Source organism: Podarcis tiliguerta (assembly GCF_965153285.1).
Source record: "Podarcis tiliguerta genome assembly, chromosome: 8".
Classification (NCBI taxonomy): Eukaryota; Metazoa; Chordata; class Lepidosauria; order Squamata; family Lacertidae; genus Podarcis; species Podarcis tiliguerta.
Window position 1 is genome coordinate 9,546,775 of NC_139541.1, and position 20,329 is coordinate 9,567,103.

General features: G+C 46.1%; 1 protein-coding gene across 2 annotated transcripts; it reads right to left on the bottom strand.

The window, feature by feature from the left end:
• Positions 1-1,662: 1,662 nt before the first annotated feature.
• On the bottom strand, positions 1,663-16,041 carry TRAFD1 (TRAF-type zinc finger domain containing 1). 2 transcript variants are annotated; one of them, XM_083454019.1, is made up of 13 exons: positions 15,836-16,041; positions 13,017-13,084; positions 12,344-12,412; positions 11,256-11,391; positions 11,115-11,168; positions 9,795-10,200; positions 8,494-8,751; positions 7,455-7,522; positions 6,014-6,235; positions 5,768-5,900; positions 4,651-4,954; positions 4,013-4,070; positions 1,663-2,488 (listed from the first exon to the last, which is right to left on the bottom strand). In XM_083454019.1, exons 3-13 carry the CDS (start codon positions 12,391-12,393, stop codon positions 2,441-2,443), a joined length of 1,737 nt encoding a protein of 578 aa, XP_083310145.1. In that variant the 5' UTR covers positions 12,394-12,412; positions 13,017-13,084; positions 15,836-16,041; the 3' UTR covers positions 1,663-2,440. The 2 variants fall into 2 exon arrangements, with proteins under 2 accessions (XP_083310145.1, XP_083310144.1); XM_083454018.1 differs by having other exon boundaries at positions 15,250-16,041.
• Positions 16,042-20,329: the final 4,288 nt, after the last annotated feature.

Genomic DNA, 20,329 nt, shown 5'->3' on the forward strand with positions numbered 1-20,329 from the left:
CACTAGGAATCACTGGAACCAGAATGCCTCAAGGGGCAGAACGACAAACTTCCCACCTAGTTCTTTTGTGCAGGCTTTCAAAGCAGCATTGTTGATTGTGATAACTGTTTACGTATCTGCACAAACTTTACTGGACCAGTCCCTATGAAGTCAAGAAAGGAGAGGCCTGGCATTTGCTAAATCCCCCTTGAAGCCCTTTGCAACACATAATATGTGCCAAAATGGCAAGCTAGTTGCTGAGAACAGAGACTAGAGATGGGCTGCCTTTTGTCATTTGGCTACTGAAAATAATTACAGAGTGTGCAAAGATCTGTAACTAACTACTGCCAAGGCTCTGTCATACTTGGAATTCTGTTACTAGACTTTTCATGTACCCACTGAGTTCTTCCAGAAGGAGTTCAGGGTGATCTTTAGCTGCATTAATAGAGCAGTCTAAGCAGTGAGCAGAGCTACTATTTTAGCCTTCATTGATAGCAGAAGCAGCTCTTGTTTTTCTACTGTCCTTTTTGCATCCTCCACTATCTCACAGCCAGGGCTCTGTAGATGAGGGGATTTTGGCAGTTCTCATAGAATTGTAAGATCAGAAGGGATTCGGAGGGTCATCTAGTCCAACCCCCTGCAATGCAGGAATATCATTGTCCTATTTTGTGTGGTTTTTTTGTTTTACGAGGATCAAGGAGTGAGTTTGGGGCTCTGTTTGGACACAATTTTGAAACAACACGGCAGCCTGGACCTAACCACCAGGGGCCTAACCACCACTGAGCTCTGGTATATTAGGGGACAAAAGTAGACTATTGTATTTAATACAGTGGCAACTTGGGTTAAGAACTTAATTCGTTCTGGAGGTCTGTTCTTAACCTGAAAATGTTCTTAACCTGAAGCACCACTTTAGCTAATGGGGCCTCCCACTGCCACTGCTGCACAATTTCTGTTCTCATCCTGAGGCAAAGTTCTTAACCCGAAGTAATATTTCTGGGTTAGCGGAGTCTGTAAACTGAAGCGTATGTAACCTGAGGTACCACTGTATTTTGTTGGAAGCAGACCAGACTGGCTGGGAAACCCGGCCAGATGGGTGGGGTATAAATAATAAATTATTATTATTATAGCACAGGAGAGGTGAGCACAAGTAGCCCTGGCACAGCAGCATCCAGCACGACCCCTCCTGCAATGTGGCTGGATGTATGTGCAGGGGGAGAGGCAGTCGTGTCCCCCCCCCCCCGACACCCACCCACTTTTTAATTTACACACCAAGTGTGTAAATCTGAATGCTCACAAGTTAGATGTGTGTAAGGTGTGGGCTTACTGTAAAGAGAACAGTGGTGATTTTTCCTTCCCAAACATGAGAAATTGCACAATGGTAAGGAGCCCAGCCCATCATTTCAAGGGTGCTTGTTAAATGAAGTAACTCGGGCAGAGACCATACGCCCCTTTGGAGGGCAAGTGACGGAGGAGTGGGTCACATGAGGACACAGCAGGGACTGCTGCAGTTTGAGAAACTGCTCCTCTGGTTTATATTTTCATATGTGGCATCTAACAAAATGGTACTTGGGGGGGGGGGAATTGGTTTTGAGTTCAAATCTCAATCTATACAGCAAATTTTGAAGCAGAGTTAAAACAGGCGGAGGATGACAAAAGCTCTGCTACCGCACAGGACGCAAGAACGACGAGATACAAAGTTTATTACAAGAAATTTGAGACAGTCTCCAGTATAGCAGAATAATTAGCATAAAGAGAATGAACAGAAGCCTGTCTTGGTTTTGTTGTTGTTGTTTTTACAGAAATGAAACTGGGCACTTCTGGTATTAAAGATAGGCTATATACACACACACACAGTGGCAGAATAATGAAATGTTATGGCTTTTCTTCTTCCCATTTGGTTACACACTCCTGACTGGGGAAATAGATTGCCAAGTGCAGTTAGAGCCCCAAAAGTACAGGTTAAGAAGCCCAATAAGTTGAGCTTAAGCCAAAGCAGCAACCAACCCAGGCTTCCTCACAAGGCCTTGCCTGGTAGCTGCTAGGCCAGCCACAAGTCTAAAACACACAATCCCGTGTGTCACTAATGGTGCTGCACACGGACAACGCCTCAAAGCTGAGCATTTTAAGCAAAACTCCTACAAGACTCTCAGCTCAGTTGTCTTGACTATAGGACACATTTGAATCTGACCCCCCCCCCCCTACATACACACACCCTGGCCCTTACCTCAGAGCACAAGGACATTGCACATTTTTAAAAAGCAGCCCTAAATCAGGAGAGAAGGGTTCCTGCCACCACTTCTCTGGCCTGCAGCTGTGGTATGATCACCCACCTCCCTATCCCTCTCCCCCACCCCACCCTGCTGCTAAATCAGTGTCACACTGAAGCCAGCCCTACTGCAGCCAGACCTTAAGAGGGGACAGAAGCAAAGGCAAACCCACTTGCCCTGGGAAGGCCCTTTCCCTATTGCTCTTTGTCCGGGTAGTCCGATTCAGCTTGCCACGGTTTCACCTGCAAAAGAGAATGGCAGGAATTGAAGGAGAAGGAGACAGAGCAATCTGCCATCAACTAGAATTTATCTCCCCATTCAGAAGTTCTGTAGCACTGCCTTGTCAGAACTACAGTTCAAAGGACTCGGGGGGCGTGGCCCTGTCCAAAGCCTATGGAGGTGTGGGCCAAAGGCACGCTCGGGAGCTCCTAGTTGACGTGCCTCAGCAGGAGACTCCCCCTCTATGGTGTTAACCCTTCCCGTGTCTCCAGCAAATGGGCTGGAGCCGGATAGTCGATAGGACCAATGCCTAAGCCAATGCCTCTCATTCCTGAATTCAATAAAGTTGTGGCCTAATAAACTTCAAAGCACATGCACAGCCATGTCCTGGTTCTATGGGAGTCCAAGAAAAATCATACAGAAAGTAAGGTACGATGGCACAGATCTCAACTTGCGTTTTAAAAATGAGCAAGCTATTAACCCTCATAGTTGCAAAGGTATGATTGAGTGCATGGGTCCAGTGTTGGTGCACAGAAGCCAGATGACTGAAGACAACATAGATAGCTTCAGTGCCCCCTTCAAGACTTCGAGAGGCAGAATATGTGGCTGCAGACTTTGATAGAAAAAGCTTTAACACATTAAAAGGGCACTTTCATTCCTTTTTGCTTAAGAGAGGCACTCTTCACATTCACACAGCAAGGAATGCCTCTAAAATGGCACAGTATTCAAAAATATAACATCTGAAACAAAGTATGCTTTTTCTTGTCCTACTTGTACAGTGGTACCTCAGGTTAAGTACTTAATTCATTCCGGAGGTCTGTTCTTAACCTGAAACTGTTCTTAACCTGAAGCACCAATTTAGCTAATGGGGCCTCCTGCTGCTGCCGCACTGCCAGAGCACGATTTCTGTTCTCATCCTGAAGCAAAGTTCTTAACCCGAGGTACTATTTCTGGGTTAGTGGAGTCTGTAACCTGAAGCGTATGTAACCCGAGGTACCACTGTATGTGCATTTATGTAGAAACAAGCAATTGATTTTAACTAATTTGATCAACTAGGACTGCAATGATATGGCCCGTAGGATATGTTGGATCTTCCTCACTGATGTTGACTCTCTCCTCTCAGCCCCTATAGAAACCCCTAACTCTGCCAACTGGTCTCAGAACTGATGCAGACAGGACCAAGGAGAAGGACAACTAGGAAAGAGCTTGGATCCAAAGCTAACTCAATAGCCCAACACACTCCCAACCCTGGCAGAGATTTAGAGCAGCTCAGGAGCCAGCCTCCATCTCTCCCTCTGATTTCCCTCCCATAATTATCAATGGGAGGGAAATGGCAACAATTTTCTGCCCTGTTGATGAGAGGCCAACAGGGGCCTTTGGGATGAGGCAGTTTTTTGCTTCCACCTTAGGAATACAACCTATGATTTATTTGGGGTTGGGGGGACAGCCCTAAAAATGTATGTGCGTCAGCGCAGGAGTTTTGATTATTTGAACTCGCAGAGAACCATGAGCCTGAAGAGAGAACTGGAGCCCGCCACAGTTCTTACCTTAGTGTTGTTGTAATGGGAAGGGCTAGAAGGCCTCCTGACACCTTCTCTTCTCAAGCTGTGGGAGCAAGGGGGGAGAGAGAAAGAGGTAAGGCAACATTGGAATCAAAAACTTCCTTCACTTCAACATTATTAAGCAACTTTCTTAAAAGGTTTCTAACATGACTCAACCCTCCCAGGGTAGTTCAAGATTTGTTTTAGGATTTTGTAACAAAACAAAACTACCAATCTACCAAACAGTCCTTGAATTAATGGTCAAGAGCAGCACATCAATGAAGTGCAGACTGTAACAAGAAAGTCTTTAATAAGAACCAGCATCCTCTTCAAGAGATCACAGAGGAGCTGCTACTGCCTCCAGTCAAAAACCACCTGAGCAAAAGCCCCCACAAAGTATTTTCAGAGGAAGCCCAGGATGCTGCACAGAAGTTAGAGCACAGCTCCCCTCAAGACCAGTTAGTGGGGAACAGGCAGGACTCAAACACCACCACGTCCACATGGTCCTGCCAATGGGAGGAGATTCATACCAGGAAGTTCTGTACTACAGAGAATTTGGTTCTGCCATTAACTTACAGGCAAGAAACAGATTTGTAGCTTGATAACAAGATAAACAGCCCCTTTCTCAAGCAACCAGCATCTACCTGGGCCGAGCTGGAATGGTGACAGGGAAGCTGGGCACATAGCCACTAGGAGAGACAGTGCAGCGCCTGCTGGGGAGGGGGGCAGCTGCATGGTCACTCAGCACTCTTCCACGACCACCGCCAATACCCAGCTCCTTGGGTTTGCCTCGTTCTGAAGGCCCAAGATTGTCGTCTCTTGTGTTGTTGGGAGGGGCCTGCTGAATGTGTCTGGCAGCCACCAGGTTGTTGCGGGAGGGATTCCCTCTGATGGGGTGGGGAGGCTTCTGCTGCCTGAACTCCTCAAGGTACTGAGGTGAGATTTCCCCTGAAGCAGGAAAAAAGAAAGTGAGGAACTGCGCTGGAGAGAAATGGCCACAGATATGGAGCAGGCTGGATCTGGCCCCAAGAGATGACCTGAACTAGCTGCACAGGCTGGTTGATGTTAAAACTGCCCCAGGCACTACAGCCAACAAACAGTTCACCTTCGAAGAGGATGAACAGCAACACTGTCCAGCCACTGAGAATTTTATTTAGAAAGAACTATAAAGCACTTAATTGAAGAGTCATCTAGGTGGTGCGTAATTAAAAACAAAAATAAACTGTAGATAAGAACAGAGCTAAAATCCACAAAGCTTTTGAAAAACTTACACAAAACAATAAATTAAAACAGATTTTTAAAAAATCAGTAACATCTACATAACAAAATCATATGTTTGGGTAGACTTCCTGAAATAAATACTTTTAGCAGGCATCCAAAACAATACGGTGAGGGCACCTGCCTAATATCAATTAGGCAGGATGTTCCAAAGCGCAGGTGCTGCCATGCTATACAAGATCAACTCCTTGAAAATTTAATCCTCTGGGCTTTAATCCAAAGGGTTGCATGTCCATTGGCTGAAAGTATAGAGATACACCGAGCACCACAATAAGCAGGAATGGAAACAATCCTGCATATTACTCTACCGCAGTGCAATGAAACAGCAAGTCTCTGCAAATGAGGTGCACAGATGCCTTTTGGCAAACATGAGTCGGATTATCTCCCATATCCAGAACTGCTGTGGGCAGCAAAGCAGGCTCTCCTCCTCTGCTCTCCTGAGCTCTTAACCTGAGAACCTGCTTGGCTTGCCAATGACAATACCTTGATGCCGGATGCGTCTTCTAGGCAGATCTGGCGAGCTTGTTCTCTCCAAGTTATCCACAGCCGGAATCCCTTGCTGTGATGGGGCTCTTCCTAATGAGGGGGCAGTGGCTGGGCGCAGGTCACACTGGTCCTGGATCAATAAACAAAGCCGGTTATTTGGGGGCCCTTCCCAAAGGAGGAGTGAGTTGGCTTGCCTGCAGCGCACCAGCCACAAGGGACAAACTCAAGGCAAGCTCTCTGCACCTGGTGATGGAAGAGGATCTCTTCTTCCAGCTGGACGCCACAGAATTCACAAGGGAGCATGAGGCTGCTGGAGGAGTCGTGCTGCAGAGGAACGGTTTCCCCGCTGCCAGCAGACTGACTGCTCTGCAGCTGTTCCCAGAGATCCTGAAGACGGTCAGCCTGAGGGACAAAAGAGCTTCTCTTGCTGAAGGATGCCAAAGCGCTGACAGGACTGCAGCCAGTCTGTTATATAGAAAATGGAAGGGGGGGGGGGAATTTAACATTAGTTTCCTTCTTCTAGAGAGCCCCATAACACAAGGCAAGCAAGCATATCAGACGCAGCCAGCAAAGCTATAACAGGACAGGTGACTCCCAGGAACAGACACTGGTTTTCAGTTACTATCAGAAATACCTGCTTTTAAAGATGAGATTATACACACCCCTTTTGCTTCCAATCATAACAAGAATTTGCTGTTTCAATTTTGTATCATCATCTACTAATCTAGATAATTTGGGGAGAAAGCCTCACAAAATGCTTTTTTGAAGGTCTCAGATCTGTTTCATGACAGTCTCTCTGAAGGTGATAATTCCGACACCTCAGTTGACAACTAAAAACACCGTCATTATAATACAATACTTTATATTTTGAAAAGAAGTTTGTCTGACTGTTCTCTATGCGTTAGGACGCCTCTTGCGATATTGTCGCCTACATTTTCAACCCTATATGATTGAGAGGAGGAAGGAGAGTCTGCATCTCTTCCCTAAACCACACTGTAGGAGGGTTTAATCCTGCTTGGTGCTACTTTGCCAGTATGTTCCCTGCAGCCAGAAAACTGTACCCTTGGTGGACAACTGTTGGTATCCAAACATAGACCAAAATCTGGTCCTCAAGCTTAGGAACCATCATGCCAAAATGGGCAAGAGTATCTTCAGAGTTGTCCAAATCAGGGCATCTTGGAGTTCAGTCCGCCAACTGGATTTAAAATGGTGTCCAACAGTATCCAAACAAAAGACGAAAACTGGCTCCTCCATCCTGTGAACCGTTGCACCAATGCTATCACAAGAGACATCTGAACACAAGGGGAACAGATAGACAAACCTCTTTCCAAACCAGATACAGTGGTACCTCAGGTTAAGTACTTAATTCGTTCCGGAGGTCCGTACTTAACCTGAAACTGTTCTTAACCTGAAGCACCACTTTAGCTAATGGGGCCTGATTTCTGTTCTCATCCTGAAGCGAAGTTCTTAACCTGAAGCACTATTTCTGGATTAGCGGAGTCTGTAACCTGAGGTACCACTGTAGTAGATGACAGCTATAGCTTTGGCCCAGTTCTCATGAACTACCCAACTTTGCCTTCAGTGCACTGGGGAAGCCATAAGAAAGGACCACCTGCCCCGTCTGCATATCTGCCAATTTCGCCCTTCTAACAGCATGAAAAAAAATATGTGATATATACAAAACCTGATGAAGGATTAGATCTTCCTCAGGGAACAGCTTCTCACAAAACTCACAAGGCAGCAGTGTTTCAGCTGCAAAGCAAGGAGGGACAAGGTTACATAACTCATCTAGCTGCCTCCTCTTTGGAATTTCTATCAGTCACACTCCTGTGCATGGCACACAACCCTCTGTCAAACAACAGAGGAGGCAGGTGGCTGTTCCTCCCATTTTATAAAGCCCACTGGCTGATAATGAGTTACCATGAGTCAGCCAGCAAATCTGTAGCCGAGAATAGACCTCAGCCCAGCTCTACAGAGCTAAAGTCCAAACATTTAGCCACATTAGTAAATTAACTCTCTGATGCAAAAAGTTTACTTCAGGGCACTTCGGTAAAAAAGAAGGAAGGATCAGAATACTCAGAGCATTCTTCAGGTTGGGGGATTTCACAAGAGCCTTCGACAAACTCAAGCTCCCGCTGCTCAAGGTCAAGAAGTTCCATCTCATTCCAGAAAAAAAGTGATTCTCAGTACTTCTCCACTCATTCCACCCTCCACCCCCACCCCCCATTACTTAAGGCCCTATTTTCATTATCTGTGCAGAAATCAAGAGATTTCTCACACAGTAATTTCCACAATGCTTAAGATTGGGCAAGTTGGTAAAAAAAAATCTCAACTTGAAGTCCTACCAGCACCTCTACAAAATCAATTTTTTAATAAATAAATATGCATGCCATTTTTCAAGGCAAGTCTGAGAGCAGTTTACAACCACATCAGCACACAACAAATACTTTTTTTGGGGGGGGGGTGTTATATAAAAATATATATTACAAGCAGCACTAAAAGACAAAATGACGTCAACAAAACACAGGCAATCTCGCCTCTCCCTTCTGGAACAGAGATCTCCTGCTGCCCTCGGGTCCCCTTCCAACCTTGGCAGCACTTTTGCACCCCTCACAGAAGCCAAAGCCTTTATAACATTCTCCTAATGGTTTCGGCCTACAACCATTTCATGACATCACAGCACCTCAACCAATGACTCTGAGCAACAGCAAATGTTTACTTACCTTTGGGCTTGTTTAAAGCATTATTAGCAGGTGCCAGCAAACCCTGAGAGAAGATATCGGGGTCATCTGCGTCAACAAAGTCCTCAGCTGCTTTAGCTCTGGCGGGGCAGATATTTTTCCAGAGATCCCTCCGGATCTGTGTGCCACTGTGCTCATGAGAGCTGCTTTCCTGCTGCAAGCTAAGAGCCAGCAGGTAATCCAGGTTGCAATCTGGCTCTCCACCGAAAGGCATGGGGGCTGTCATCTTTTCCAGGTGGACTTCATGGGACAAAATATAACCAAATGTTAGAAACAAAGGGAGACCATCATCATGATCGTTGTCTGACCTTCCATTTGTAAAAAGAAGATCAGCACAACATACCCAAAGATGGGCTTACATTTTTCAGAACATGCAAAAAGGTTGCTGGAAACTTTATTTCAAGGAAGCAAGGCAGAGAATGAGAGCCAATACCCCCTGAAGACAGGTGATTTGAGCATCTGCAATACACCAAGCAGGGTGGGGGGGGACACCTTAGGCCTGGGGGACATATGCAGCCCTCCAAGCCTCCCTAGCTCATCCTCTGGATTCTCCCTACATACCATATCCCCTTTGCACTCTCCTGGAGTCGTCCCTGGCTGGAATGTGTACTTGAACTATGATGAAGCTACACAACAGAGTCTCTGCCCCAGAGGGCTGAAGTCATTACATCTCGGAACTGCCAGCATGGCCAACTTTTCTCCCTCCTAGCTGCCAGGAAATAGCAGCAGGATCTTCCAGCAGTAATAAAATGACTGCTGGTTGGATTTAAACAGTCCCAAGATCCGGAACACAAGTGAACAACACAAACAACGCTGACCCCAAACTCTACATACATTAAACATAATAGAAACACCGCCACCCGACCCCACCCCCATCCATCTTCCCTCTCTCCACCCCCCTTTCTTTCTTTTTTTTTTCTTTTCTTCTCCCCCTAATGCCTCAACAAATGAAATGGATTTGTAAAAATGTCACATGGAAAAAAACAACGAGGCATTACACTTACTTCTGTAAAACAAGAAAATCCTTAATAATAATAATAATAATAAAAAAACAGTCCCAAGATCCATTCACCAACTGCCTATATAAACATACCCAGAGAGGATAAAATTTAGGACACAGCATGAAAATTTGGGAAGGGTTTTTGCCACTGGGAAGGGGGCACAAAAAGGTTAGATTCAATTAACCAAGAATGCACTCATGAACACTAACGTGTGAGGGAGAGAGGGGGCACCTTGTAAAATGCCAAGTATTCTTTTTAAAAGTGATCATTTGCTGCCATTACCTTGATTCTGATCCGGCTGCGACAGAGCAACGTTCCTTCTGTTGCGCTCACTTGGCAGCTGGTCACCCGAGAGACAGTTATAAAGCCTACTTTCAGGAAACCGGCTCAACCTTGGCAGGGATCGCGCAGAGTTGTCTTGATGGAGGACATTCCTGACTGTCTGAACGCTATGCAAAACTGGTTCGGAGTTCAAGCAGGGCCGGGCTTGGCTGACTCTTGCTTCCTCAGCCTCCCTCTTGCAGTCCTCAGGGTGCTCCTTCAGATCTCGGAGCAGAATGTTGCGGCTGCACCTGCTACATCGCTCAGTTCGAGCGCCACAGTAGTCCTCATGGTCCTGGAGTTTGTTGAATGCAAGCTCAATATCACAGTGCTGGCAGGCCACGGGGCGCAAGGGACACTCTGCAGCCTATGGTAAGACAGCAAGGAAATTGTGCATAAGGTCATCGTCTGAGCAACCTCTGCATTTGTCTGGCCATCAGCCTCAGCCAGCACAGGTCGAAGGAACAAGCATGGAGTTTTAACATCCTGAAGCCAGCTCGTCTGCACATTTAGGATAGTGTAAAGGAGCTGCATTTGCTGTTGTGAATACCAGCATCAGTTTATCAAGGGCAATGAATCAGACTTGCAAGGGGCCAGTGACCATTAGGGTGAATGCATGGCTAAATAAATCCCAAGAGCGAGCTGCAATCTCACTCCTTGGCTGTAGTGCGCCACACCAGTGTAGTCACACAATCCACAACACATGGCTGCTTTGCAACCTCCATTTTAGAAATGGTTTTTAATATAGAGTTAGGTGGGGCCAGTGCTTTTTTCTGGGGGGACGGCAGGGGTACACATACCCCTAAACATTTTGTGAATCTTTGTACTTTTGTCCATTTACTGTATTTATTTTTCCCAATTGGAGCTATAAAATGGTGATTTTCTTGAGTCAAATGAGAGTACCCCTAAACATTTCTTTTTAGAAAAAGAAGCACTAGGTGGGGCCATAGTGCAGGTTGGTAAAAATGCCAACCCAGAGAAGCAGCCCTTAACAGGCACATAAGAAGCTCCCTTACACCAGCAGCTAGCCCTGAAGCCCATCTAGGGCCCCTCTCCTCTGTAGGGAAGAGCCTGAATCCTGCACTATGCCACCAACTCTCTTCCTGTTTACAAAAAGCTCCCCTGCTTGTGGTTGTTGCTCTCCACAAAGAACCATGTGCAAGTGCCCTAAAAAAAATCTTAATAGCCTGAAGGCTCACATACATAATCCACTCCTTGCAGTTTTTGTTAGTCCCACCCTGCATCATCAGGTAAAGATGAGTCAATGATATGCTTACTGACCACATGCTCCTGCAAAAGACCACTGTCCATCTTCATGCTGCACTTACAGACAACCTGAGATTGAAAAACAAACCAGTGTGTGATTAAACCTGCCTACTAGAGAGAAGTTGTTTATAAAGAGGGAAAGGGGCTGCTTGTCACCTGCGTGTGCTCCAGCTCCTGGTGGCTCCTCATTTCCGATTTTGGGAAAGACTCCTTGCAGATATGACATACCCCTATGTTTCGACTGCAATGGATCTCATGGATGGTGAAGTTTGCCGCGGGAATGTCTTTTTTGCTAGAAACAAAACGGACAAGGTGCAAAAGATAACAGGGACTTGCGGTTTAGAACACTGATTTGGAGTAGAGCTGCTGGGTGAGGAAGGTGCAAAAGAAATGATTTTTTAAAAGAAAGCTAACCCAAGCAAACCCTGCAAGGTCAACCAGTATTACTTCGTATTGCCATCTGCGTGGCACTGAAGCTGCAGCCACAGTCCACAGAGTGAGCATATGGCAGTAAGGGATTTTGCAGTCCTCAGCTCAGTCTTTTGGGCACTATTCAATTCATTCCCCCTTCCATGGACCAGCAGGGATGTTCTCTCAGGAGACAAAGCTCACATCTCCAGAGGGTGAAGGAGAGAAAAGCCACAATTACACACCAGCTCCTGAGTCAGCTGCACTAATCCCATCCTCCACCATAACCAGTCTCTCCGCCGCCCCTGCCCCCATTCGCACTCACACAACCATAAGCCAGGATTTCTGGCTTCTTGTGGTTTACCATGAAGGAGCAGCATGTGTATGCATACTGTACAATCACTCCAGTTAGTGCAAGTATGAAAATAAGAAAGCCATGATTTGCTGTTATTTCCAAACCAGGGATCAGTTTGTTTCTCCCTAGCCAGCTACAATCCATAAACTAATATGAATATTTGCTTAAGATGGGCTAGCAATTGTGGCTTGTTGAGAAGAAACAAACAACAACCCCAGATTGGGACACAATAATTCTTAAATTATTTTTCCTGCTGAAAATTTTCCATTTCACATGTTCATTAGCAGCAGTGAATGGATGCCAATTGCAAATAAATATTAAGCAAGGATGACAACTTCCAAGTTCTTAGCTTTGTTTACTAAAACAAGTAAAGTAAACATGATAAATTAGAGCAATGGTTCTGAAACAGAGCTAATCAGCCAACCCAATTGCATACACACAGAGTTGGCAGTTACTGAAACAAACAAGTTTCCTTTCTTACCAATTGTTGCAGAGTTGGGTTTCACTTTCCTGTTCCACCACGGCAGCCATCGCCCTGCTGTTCAAGGAACTAAGGAGGGGAGAAAAAAGGGCACGGTCTTTTTGTTTCCCAAGCATGCTTACTCATTCCCTTCCTACTCAGAATCGCTTTCACAGAGGGCTCCCCTAGTGCTTATCAGCAGGATCCCCTCTTGTCCCAAGAGTTTAAGCAGCAGTCAAACAGCCCTTTTGACAGCATAATTGCCCTGAAACCAATTTCATCTCATTGAAGCCCACGAGCTTAAAGGAAACACACACAAGCTGTGAGTCTCATCACTGCTTGCCAATTTAGGCTTTCACACAGACTTGGAAGGAAAGCGGCAACATTTCTTTTTTTAGAAATAGCACAAACATTGACAAAGCCATCGTTCTTTTCCATAGACTCAACATAGTCCTGTATGGACCATTGTCACTGAACCTTCTAGAACTCTATGAGGTGCATGAGGAATTCTCTCACTCTCCCCTCAGCTAGGTCTCCTCCTCCATGCCTAGCCTTGTGTTTATGCTGAAGGATGCGGAGACTGTGTCATATGGCACTCTGTCCTCTTTTGTGAAATGTGAAGCACAAGATACTTCCAAAAGTAGCATGCATTTTAAAACACACCAATTTGAAAGGAAACCCTCAGGCAGCTTACCTGAGACGAGCTGACTAAAAAGAGCAGTACAGAACTCGAGTGAAGGCAACTGATCAGATCCTCAGTGACTAAAAGAAAAGGGTAGGGGAAAGTAAAATGTACTTTTGTGACACTTTCCTGTACATTTTAAAATAAATTCTTGGGAATGCAAATATTTTAAGTTAGGAGACTACAACAGACCCACCCTCGACCAGGAACCATAATCCCCATACCTACTTTCAGAGATGGGTATCTCAAACCGTTATGAAAAGAGAGGGGATGTGTGCTCAAGGGCTAAATATGCTCAGGATCTTTGGTAGGTGTGCAATATGTACGGGTGGAATCATTATTCACCCCATGCAGCTCTTCTGCCACAGGGGATGACCAAATGTGAACCCTCTCTCACAGACCCAACTTCCTCCCCAAATACATCTCGCCTGTTTGGCCACTAGCTGTCACAGGGCAGAAATCTGGCACCATCACCACACTGTACTTACAAGAGTTGGAGGTGAGAAACCTGGACATCATGTTTGTTTCTTTGGTGGCAAGTAGTAGTAGTAGTAGTAGTAGTAGTAGTAATAATAATAATAATACTGTAGCCTACTGCCTTGCTGTACAACACACTGAGTGCTATATGAACGCTTAATATTTTTCATTACAGCAACATTTTACAGCAGTTAAGAGTGCTTTGCAGGACTCTTTTTACAGGAAAAAGAATATTTTCTTATCTTTTAACAACATATGGGATGCTGCCTTCCACAGTTTAATGCCGCAATCCTACACATGCTTACTAGAGAGCAACTCCCTCTGAATACAATGGGACTTCCTTCTTAGTAAACATGCTTAGGACTGTTCAGTGACAGGTCCCTAACAGAAAAAAAAAGCTTTAAAATAAAATTAACAAAGAATACACACCCAATTTGTGTGTGGTGAGGGGAGAAATATGAGAAACAGAAAACAATTTTTAGAAAAATCACACACGGAGTGTAGTTATCAAAACTCCCCTGCTTTAGAAAAGGGCTTCTCCCCATCACCCCTTCTAGATTAGTTTGAGGGTGGGGGAGGCAACCTTAAACTCACCCAAGTTGAAAGCAGCGCAGGGTGGACATTCCCACTCCAACACGTCCATCCCAACTCTTTTCTTCCTCCATAAAGGAGTCCCCATACAGCCTCAGCCAAGAAGAGACTTATATCAGTGACTTCCTTTCAACCTAGCCCACCCTATGGGGTAGTTGTTCCGAGCATAAAGAGAACATAACCATATCTGCCTCTGAGCGGAATATAACTGAGACAAACAAAAGCAACACTACACGGGTGTCAAACCAAGGAGAGGGCGAGCCGGGGCCAGATCCCTACCTAGGGACAAGCAGCTCACTCAGCAGCCTTTGGCGGGTCAGCAACCCCATAAGCCTAGCGTTCCCTCCTCATACAGAGGTCATGTTTTTAATTTTATTATGTTGTAGTAATGGGTCGAAAACACTCTCCCCGGTTATTAGGGGCTGGAGCAAAGACTCCACCCGCCTTTTTAGCCGGAGCTTGTAGCTTTCCTATGCGCAGTTGCTTTGCCAACCGGTTCTCCAATAAACAGCCTCTTGTTCTGGGCCTTCAAGGGAGAGAGAGAGGCTGTCATGCACAAGGCAGAAAAGAAGAGAGACCTTGCAAGGGTCAAAGGGGGCGACCCTAAGCCCCCCCGTCTAAAGAAGGGATGAGGGTGATTACAGATACCTATTGTATTTATAGACCGCCTTTTTCTCCAAGGAAATTAAAAGTGGTGTTAAAGTGGTTGGGGTTTTTTGGGGGGGGGGGGGAGAGGCAGAAGGACGTCCTCAAATAATGAAGGGCGGCATATTAATTTATATTAATATCTATGAAGGACGGTATATTAATGTAATAAATGAACAGAATAAAATCACCATAGGACAATGCAGAATATTTTAATTATTGCATAAAGTTTATACACCGCCTGACGAAAAGCGCTTTGCCGAAAGAACAAATTAATGGGGTTGCAGTAAAAAAAACACCCCACAATTAAGACATGTTATTAAAATGATATGAATATGTATAATAGCAATAGCATGGCCCGCACTTCGTCCTTAAGGTGAAAACATTAGAGAACAAAACTGAAAGGGAGTTTGAAGCGACTCCCGACCGGAGCATTAAGAGGGTCCTAAAACCGAACAAACACCGGCGCCCCTCCCCACATTTTCTCGCAGAGGGGCCCCGTTTCCAGCCCCGGAGGGACGCAGATACCCACCAATGCTTCCCTCACAGTCTTCGTCCGCTCCTTCCACTTCTTCTCCGCCTCAACCCGTTTCCCTCACAAAACGCAGGCAGGATACCGAAGCCGCCTCAGAGCTTCCTAACCCGCCCTCCGGATCGCGATTGGACGGCGGCGCCTCGCCGGTTGGCCTGCTCCGAGCTCTTATTGGCCGGCGGACCTGCCAAACGGGCCCGCTTCATCCTACCGCTCTTCCGATTGGCCCTCAAGGGTGCTCGTTAATCGCGTGGAGCGGGGAAGCGGGTGTCCCGCCTCCCAGCTCTTCTTCTCCTCCCCCCTCCCCACCCTCAGCCGCCGCTCTCGGCTTCGGCCGGGTGACGTCACAGCGCGCGCCGTGCCCCTTTCCTCTCGCCCTGACTCCTGATTGGCCGGCGGCAAGGAGAGTCGCGGGAGGGGAACCCGGAGGGGAATCCCGAGGCGCCGGAGCGCAGCTACCGCCTCTCCCCGCGGAGCGGCGCCCTTTCGCAGGCAGGCTTGGAAATCGCACTCTTCGAGCAGGGCAGAATGCAGAGCAGCCGCGTGTCGGGAAGATGGTTTGCGCCTCTTCCCCTTGATTTCCTACCTGGGGAAGTGAAAGCATCTGCTCCTGTTCCTGGATCCAGCTGCTTCTGCCCTTGACCGGGATATTATTCTCGTTCCCACTCCCGTTCTGTTCCCGGCAGGCGCTTGATTGGCCGCTGCAAGAACAGGACGCTGGACTGGACGGGCCGCTGCTCAGACCAAACAAGGCTCTTGCGGGCTTTTCGTTTGGGCTGACTAATATGTGTTTTTTTAGAAGACACAGCCTGTCTTCGCATGCAGGGAAAATCCCTAATTGACTCACTGAGGGTTTGTGAAACATCAGCTGCGTCACTTGGTTTAGTAGGCCAGTTGAAGCCGTTTCTAGGGGTGTGGATGCTGTCATAGAGTCAGAATTAGAGAGCTGGCCTGGAAGGGACCCAAGGGTCATCTAGTCCAACCCCCTGCAATGCAGAAATCTCAAAAGGCTGTTTCCCCTCCAATTGGAAACCATACTGGACTCTGCTTAGCTTTGCAAATGTGCTAGCAGATTTATTGCTGCAACACTAGCATGCTGACAGCTTCTACTGGTGAGAGCTGAGTTCAGAATGGACAAACTACCCCCAAAGGAGCAGGATGTGTACCCCACCAGAGGCAATACCCCTCTCTTAATACAATGCATAATGTTGTTGTTCTTCTGGTTGTTGTTTAGTCATTTAGTTGTGTCTGACTGTTCATGACCCCATGGACCAGAGCACACCAGGCACTCCTGTCTTCCACTACCTCCCGCAGTTTGGTCAAACTCATGTTGCTCAACATGAGAACACTGTTCAACCACCTCATCCGCTTCTCCTTGTGCCCTCCATCTTTCCCAACATCAGGGTCTTTTCCAGGGAGTCTTCTCTTCTCATGAGGTGGCCAAAGTATTGGAGCCTTAGCTTCAGGATCTGTCCTTCCAGTGAGCACTCAGGGCTAATTTCCTTAAGAATGGATGCATTTGATCTTCTTGCAGTCCATGGGACTCTCAAGAGTCTCCTCCAGTACCATAATTCAAAAGCATCAATTCTTCTGCAATCAGCCTTCTTTATGGTCCAGCTCTCACTTCCATACATCACTACTGGGAAAACCATAGCTTTAACTATACAGACCTTTGTCAGCAAGGTGATATCTCTGCTTTTTAAGATGCTGTCTAGGTTTGTCATTGCTTTTCTTCCAAGAAGCAGGCGTCTTTTAATTTCGTGACTGATGTCACCATCTGCAGTGATCATGGAACCCAAGAAAGTAAAATCTCTCACTGCCTCCATTTCTTCCCCTTCTATTTGCCAGGAGGTGATTCATAGTGGCCAGGTGATCAGGCACTCCAGTTTCTTTAAGAACTTGCCATAGTTTGCTGTGGTTGACACAGTCAAAGGCTTTTGCATAGTCAATGAAGCAGAAGTAGATGTTTTTCTGGAACTTTCTAGCTTTCTCCATAATCCAGCACATGGTCTCTGGTTCCTCTGCCACTTTGAAATCCAGCTTGCACTTCTGGGAGTTCTCGAGCCACATACTGCTTAAGCCTGCCTTGTAGAATTTTAAGCATAACCTTGATAGCATGTGAAATGAGTGCAATTGTGTGGTAGTTGGAACATTCTTTGGCACTGCCCTTCTTTGGGATTGGGATGTAGACTGATCTTCTCCAATCCTCTGGCCACTGCTGAGTTTTCCAAACTTGCTGGCATATTGAGTGTAGCACCTTAACAGCATTATCTTTTTTAAAAAATTAATAGTTCAGCTAGAATGTCATCACTTCCACTGGCCTTTTTATTAGCAGTGCTTTCTAAGGCCTGTTTGACTTCACTCTCCAGGATGTCTGGCTCAAGGTCAGCAACCAACCTTCCTGGGGTGTACGATACATCCATCTCTTACTGGTATAATTCCTTTGTGTATTCTTGTCACCTCTTCTTGATGTCTTCTGCTTCTGTTCGGTCCTTACCACTTTTGTCCTTTGGTAATCTTTGTACGAAATGTTCCTTTCATATCTCCAATTCAAGAAAATTAGCCCAGGCCTTGGGCTAATTAAACAATCTATGGCCTTTTAAACTGTGGGAGGGTATTGCTTTGAAATAGAGGAAAACAATAGAATGGGAAAAACCAGACTTCTGGTAACTGTACAAGAAATGGAAACGATGAAACTAACAGTAACAACTACAATTATTTTCTGTTTTTGAACCACAAAGTCCAGGGGAAAGCGCGAACGCAGTCCCCCACTACCACAAATTATGCAGTCGAGTTTCCCGCATTTGGGGAAATCGCAGGGGTCAGCACACCCGAAGTGCAATGGATGAGCCTCACCCTGGGAAAACCACCTTTGTGATCATGGTATCTCCCCTGCCAGGTAAGTATGAATTGAAATGGCAAGAGAGCTTCCTGGCCCTCATTCTCTCTGCTGTTAAGTACACAGCGACCTCCATTCTGCAGTCCCAGTAAGCTCAATCCTGTAAAGCAGCTGTGCTACCAGGGCCCTATTGGGCAGTCTAGCATTTTGGGGTGCCCTGTAACCCCCGGTCTGCACCCTGGCTGTTTCTCCCACAATGCTGTAGGGCATGCCTATTTGCATACGCGATTGCGTCTCTCCGTTGCCTCCCCCAGAGGCCAGGCGTCCCTGCCTCTGAGTGTCCATGAGGTGGAGCTAAGGCATCTCTTTCTGCTCACATCCTAGAGAAAGCGCTCGGTCCCTATATCCACCCACGTTGCTATCACTGTGAAACAGGATTGGCTTTGCTTTCTACAGTGTGAGTGAGGAACCTATGTCTATTCTGATGCTGCTGGGCTTACGTTTCCATCATCCCTGGTGGCTGGGGCTGATGGGAGTTGAAGTTCAACAGCGCTGGAAGGGACGCGGGTTGCTCATCCCTAGGATACAATCATTTGGTGCATGCAATTTTTGGGACATTGCTGGATTTGTTGCACCTTAGGGCTTTATGATGGGGAGGGGACGTCTGACTTTAATTTCCCTTCTGACAGCTCAATTTCTGACTTTAACTTTTGCCACTGAATTCTTTATTGAAGAGCAGAGAAGTAACAAAGAGCTGCCACCAAGAGCTTCTCATTCCTTGTTCAATCACCCACCCTCACTACAAAAACCACTGGTGGGAGATCCAACACCAGACATGCCACCCACCTTCCATGCCTTTTTCGTGGATGTGCAGATGTTCTGAAGGGCCTTAGAGGAATAGCATACAGGATAAGGTCAAAGCAACTGGCACTTGAACTCATCCATCCTGCTATTTAATGATGTTTCCCAAATCACTGCCTTCCCAATCTGGGTTTTCTCATACCCTCTCCTTTTTGGAAGATCCCTGGCATGAGAAAATGCTAGCATAATTCAAAGTGCTGTTTCAACCTATGAAGTGCAAAACAGCTTGGGACCAAGCTACCCATTTCCACCATATAATCCTTTATTTATTTTGTGTTCTTTTTTATGTTGTAAACCACTACATGATCTTCATGTGAAGGGTTTCTTACTAACTAACTAACTGACTGACTGACTAACTGACTGACTGACTGACTGACTGACTGCATGCATGCAGGTTTGGTTGTCCTCATTGCATCTCCACAGGAATGAGCTGCAGCAAGTGCAAGGCTCTTGTGTTCCCTTCTTCTGCCAATATAGCTTCAAGAACGTGATCAGAATCTTTCACTTCTATCAATGAAATGACATACACAATGTGAAGAAAATGGAAAGACGGCATGGGGGAAGAGGCTTCCTACCCTCTTTCATAATACAAGAACCAGAGGTGGAAGAACTAAATGGTGGAAGGACTAGCACAGACAAAATGAAGCATTCATTTGCTCATCACGTAGTTGCACTATAGAATTAGCGACCAATACAAGCCCGGATGGCTTTAACTTGGGATTTGACAAATTCACAGAAAACTGTCAATGGCTACTAGTCCATATGGCCAAGGTCCGTATCAGAGGCAATGTGTCCACATTGTGAAATTAACTCACTCCAGCAATATAGCAACTACTAACAGGGGCATGTTTCCATTGCCTGCTAAAAATGTTTCTCTTTGCTCAGGTGCTCCCAGACCATTGACGCCCGTTTCCAGCTGACATTCATGCTGTAATGTTGGTGCTTTATTGTTTTCCTGTAAACCACCTTGGTTTTAGAAATGCTTTTAATTTAATAAATAACCATTCGGGATTTCCCTTTGACTCAAGCTGAAGAAAAAAGCAATAAGCTACAGCAGTTAATTTCAGCTGTAATTTAATACCCAACTGCTGCTGATTAAGCGCCACATGGTAGTAGGACTGAATCCAGCAGTAAACCACAGGTGCTAACAATGCACCCTCAGTTTTCATTCTGTGCAAGATGCAAACTGAGACCCAAGATCCAGTGGTGTAAGAGGAGGGGTTAAACAGCCCCTTAGAAATCCCAGCTTAGACACAAAGCACCCCGTGCCAGCCCCCCACAATACTTAAGAGTGTGCATGCAGTTCCATTTACTGAGGCTCTACTGCGTTCCCACCATAGAATCATAGAATTGGAAGGGACCCCGAGGGTCTATTCCAAC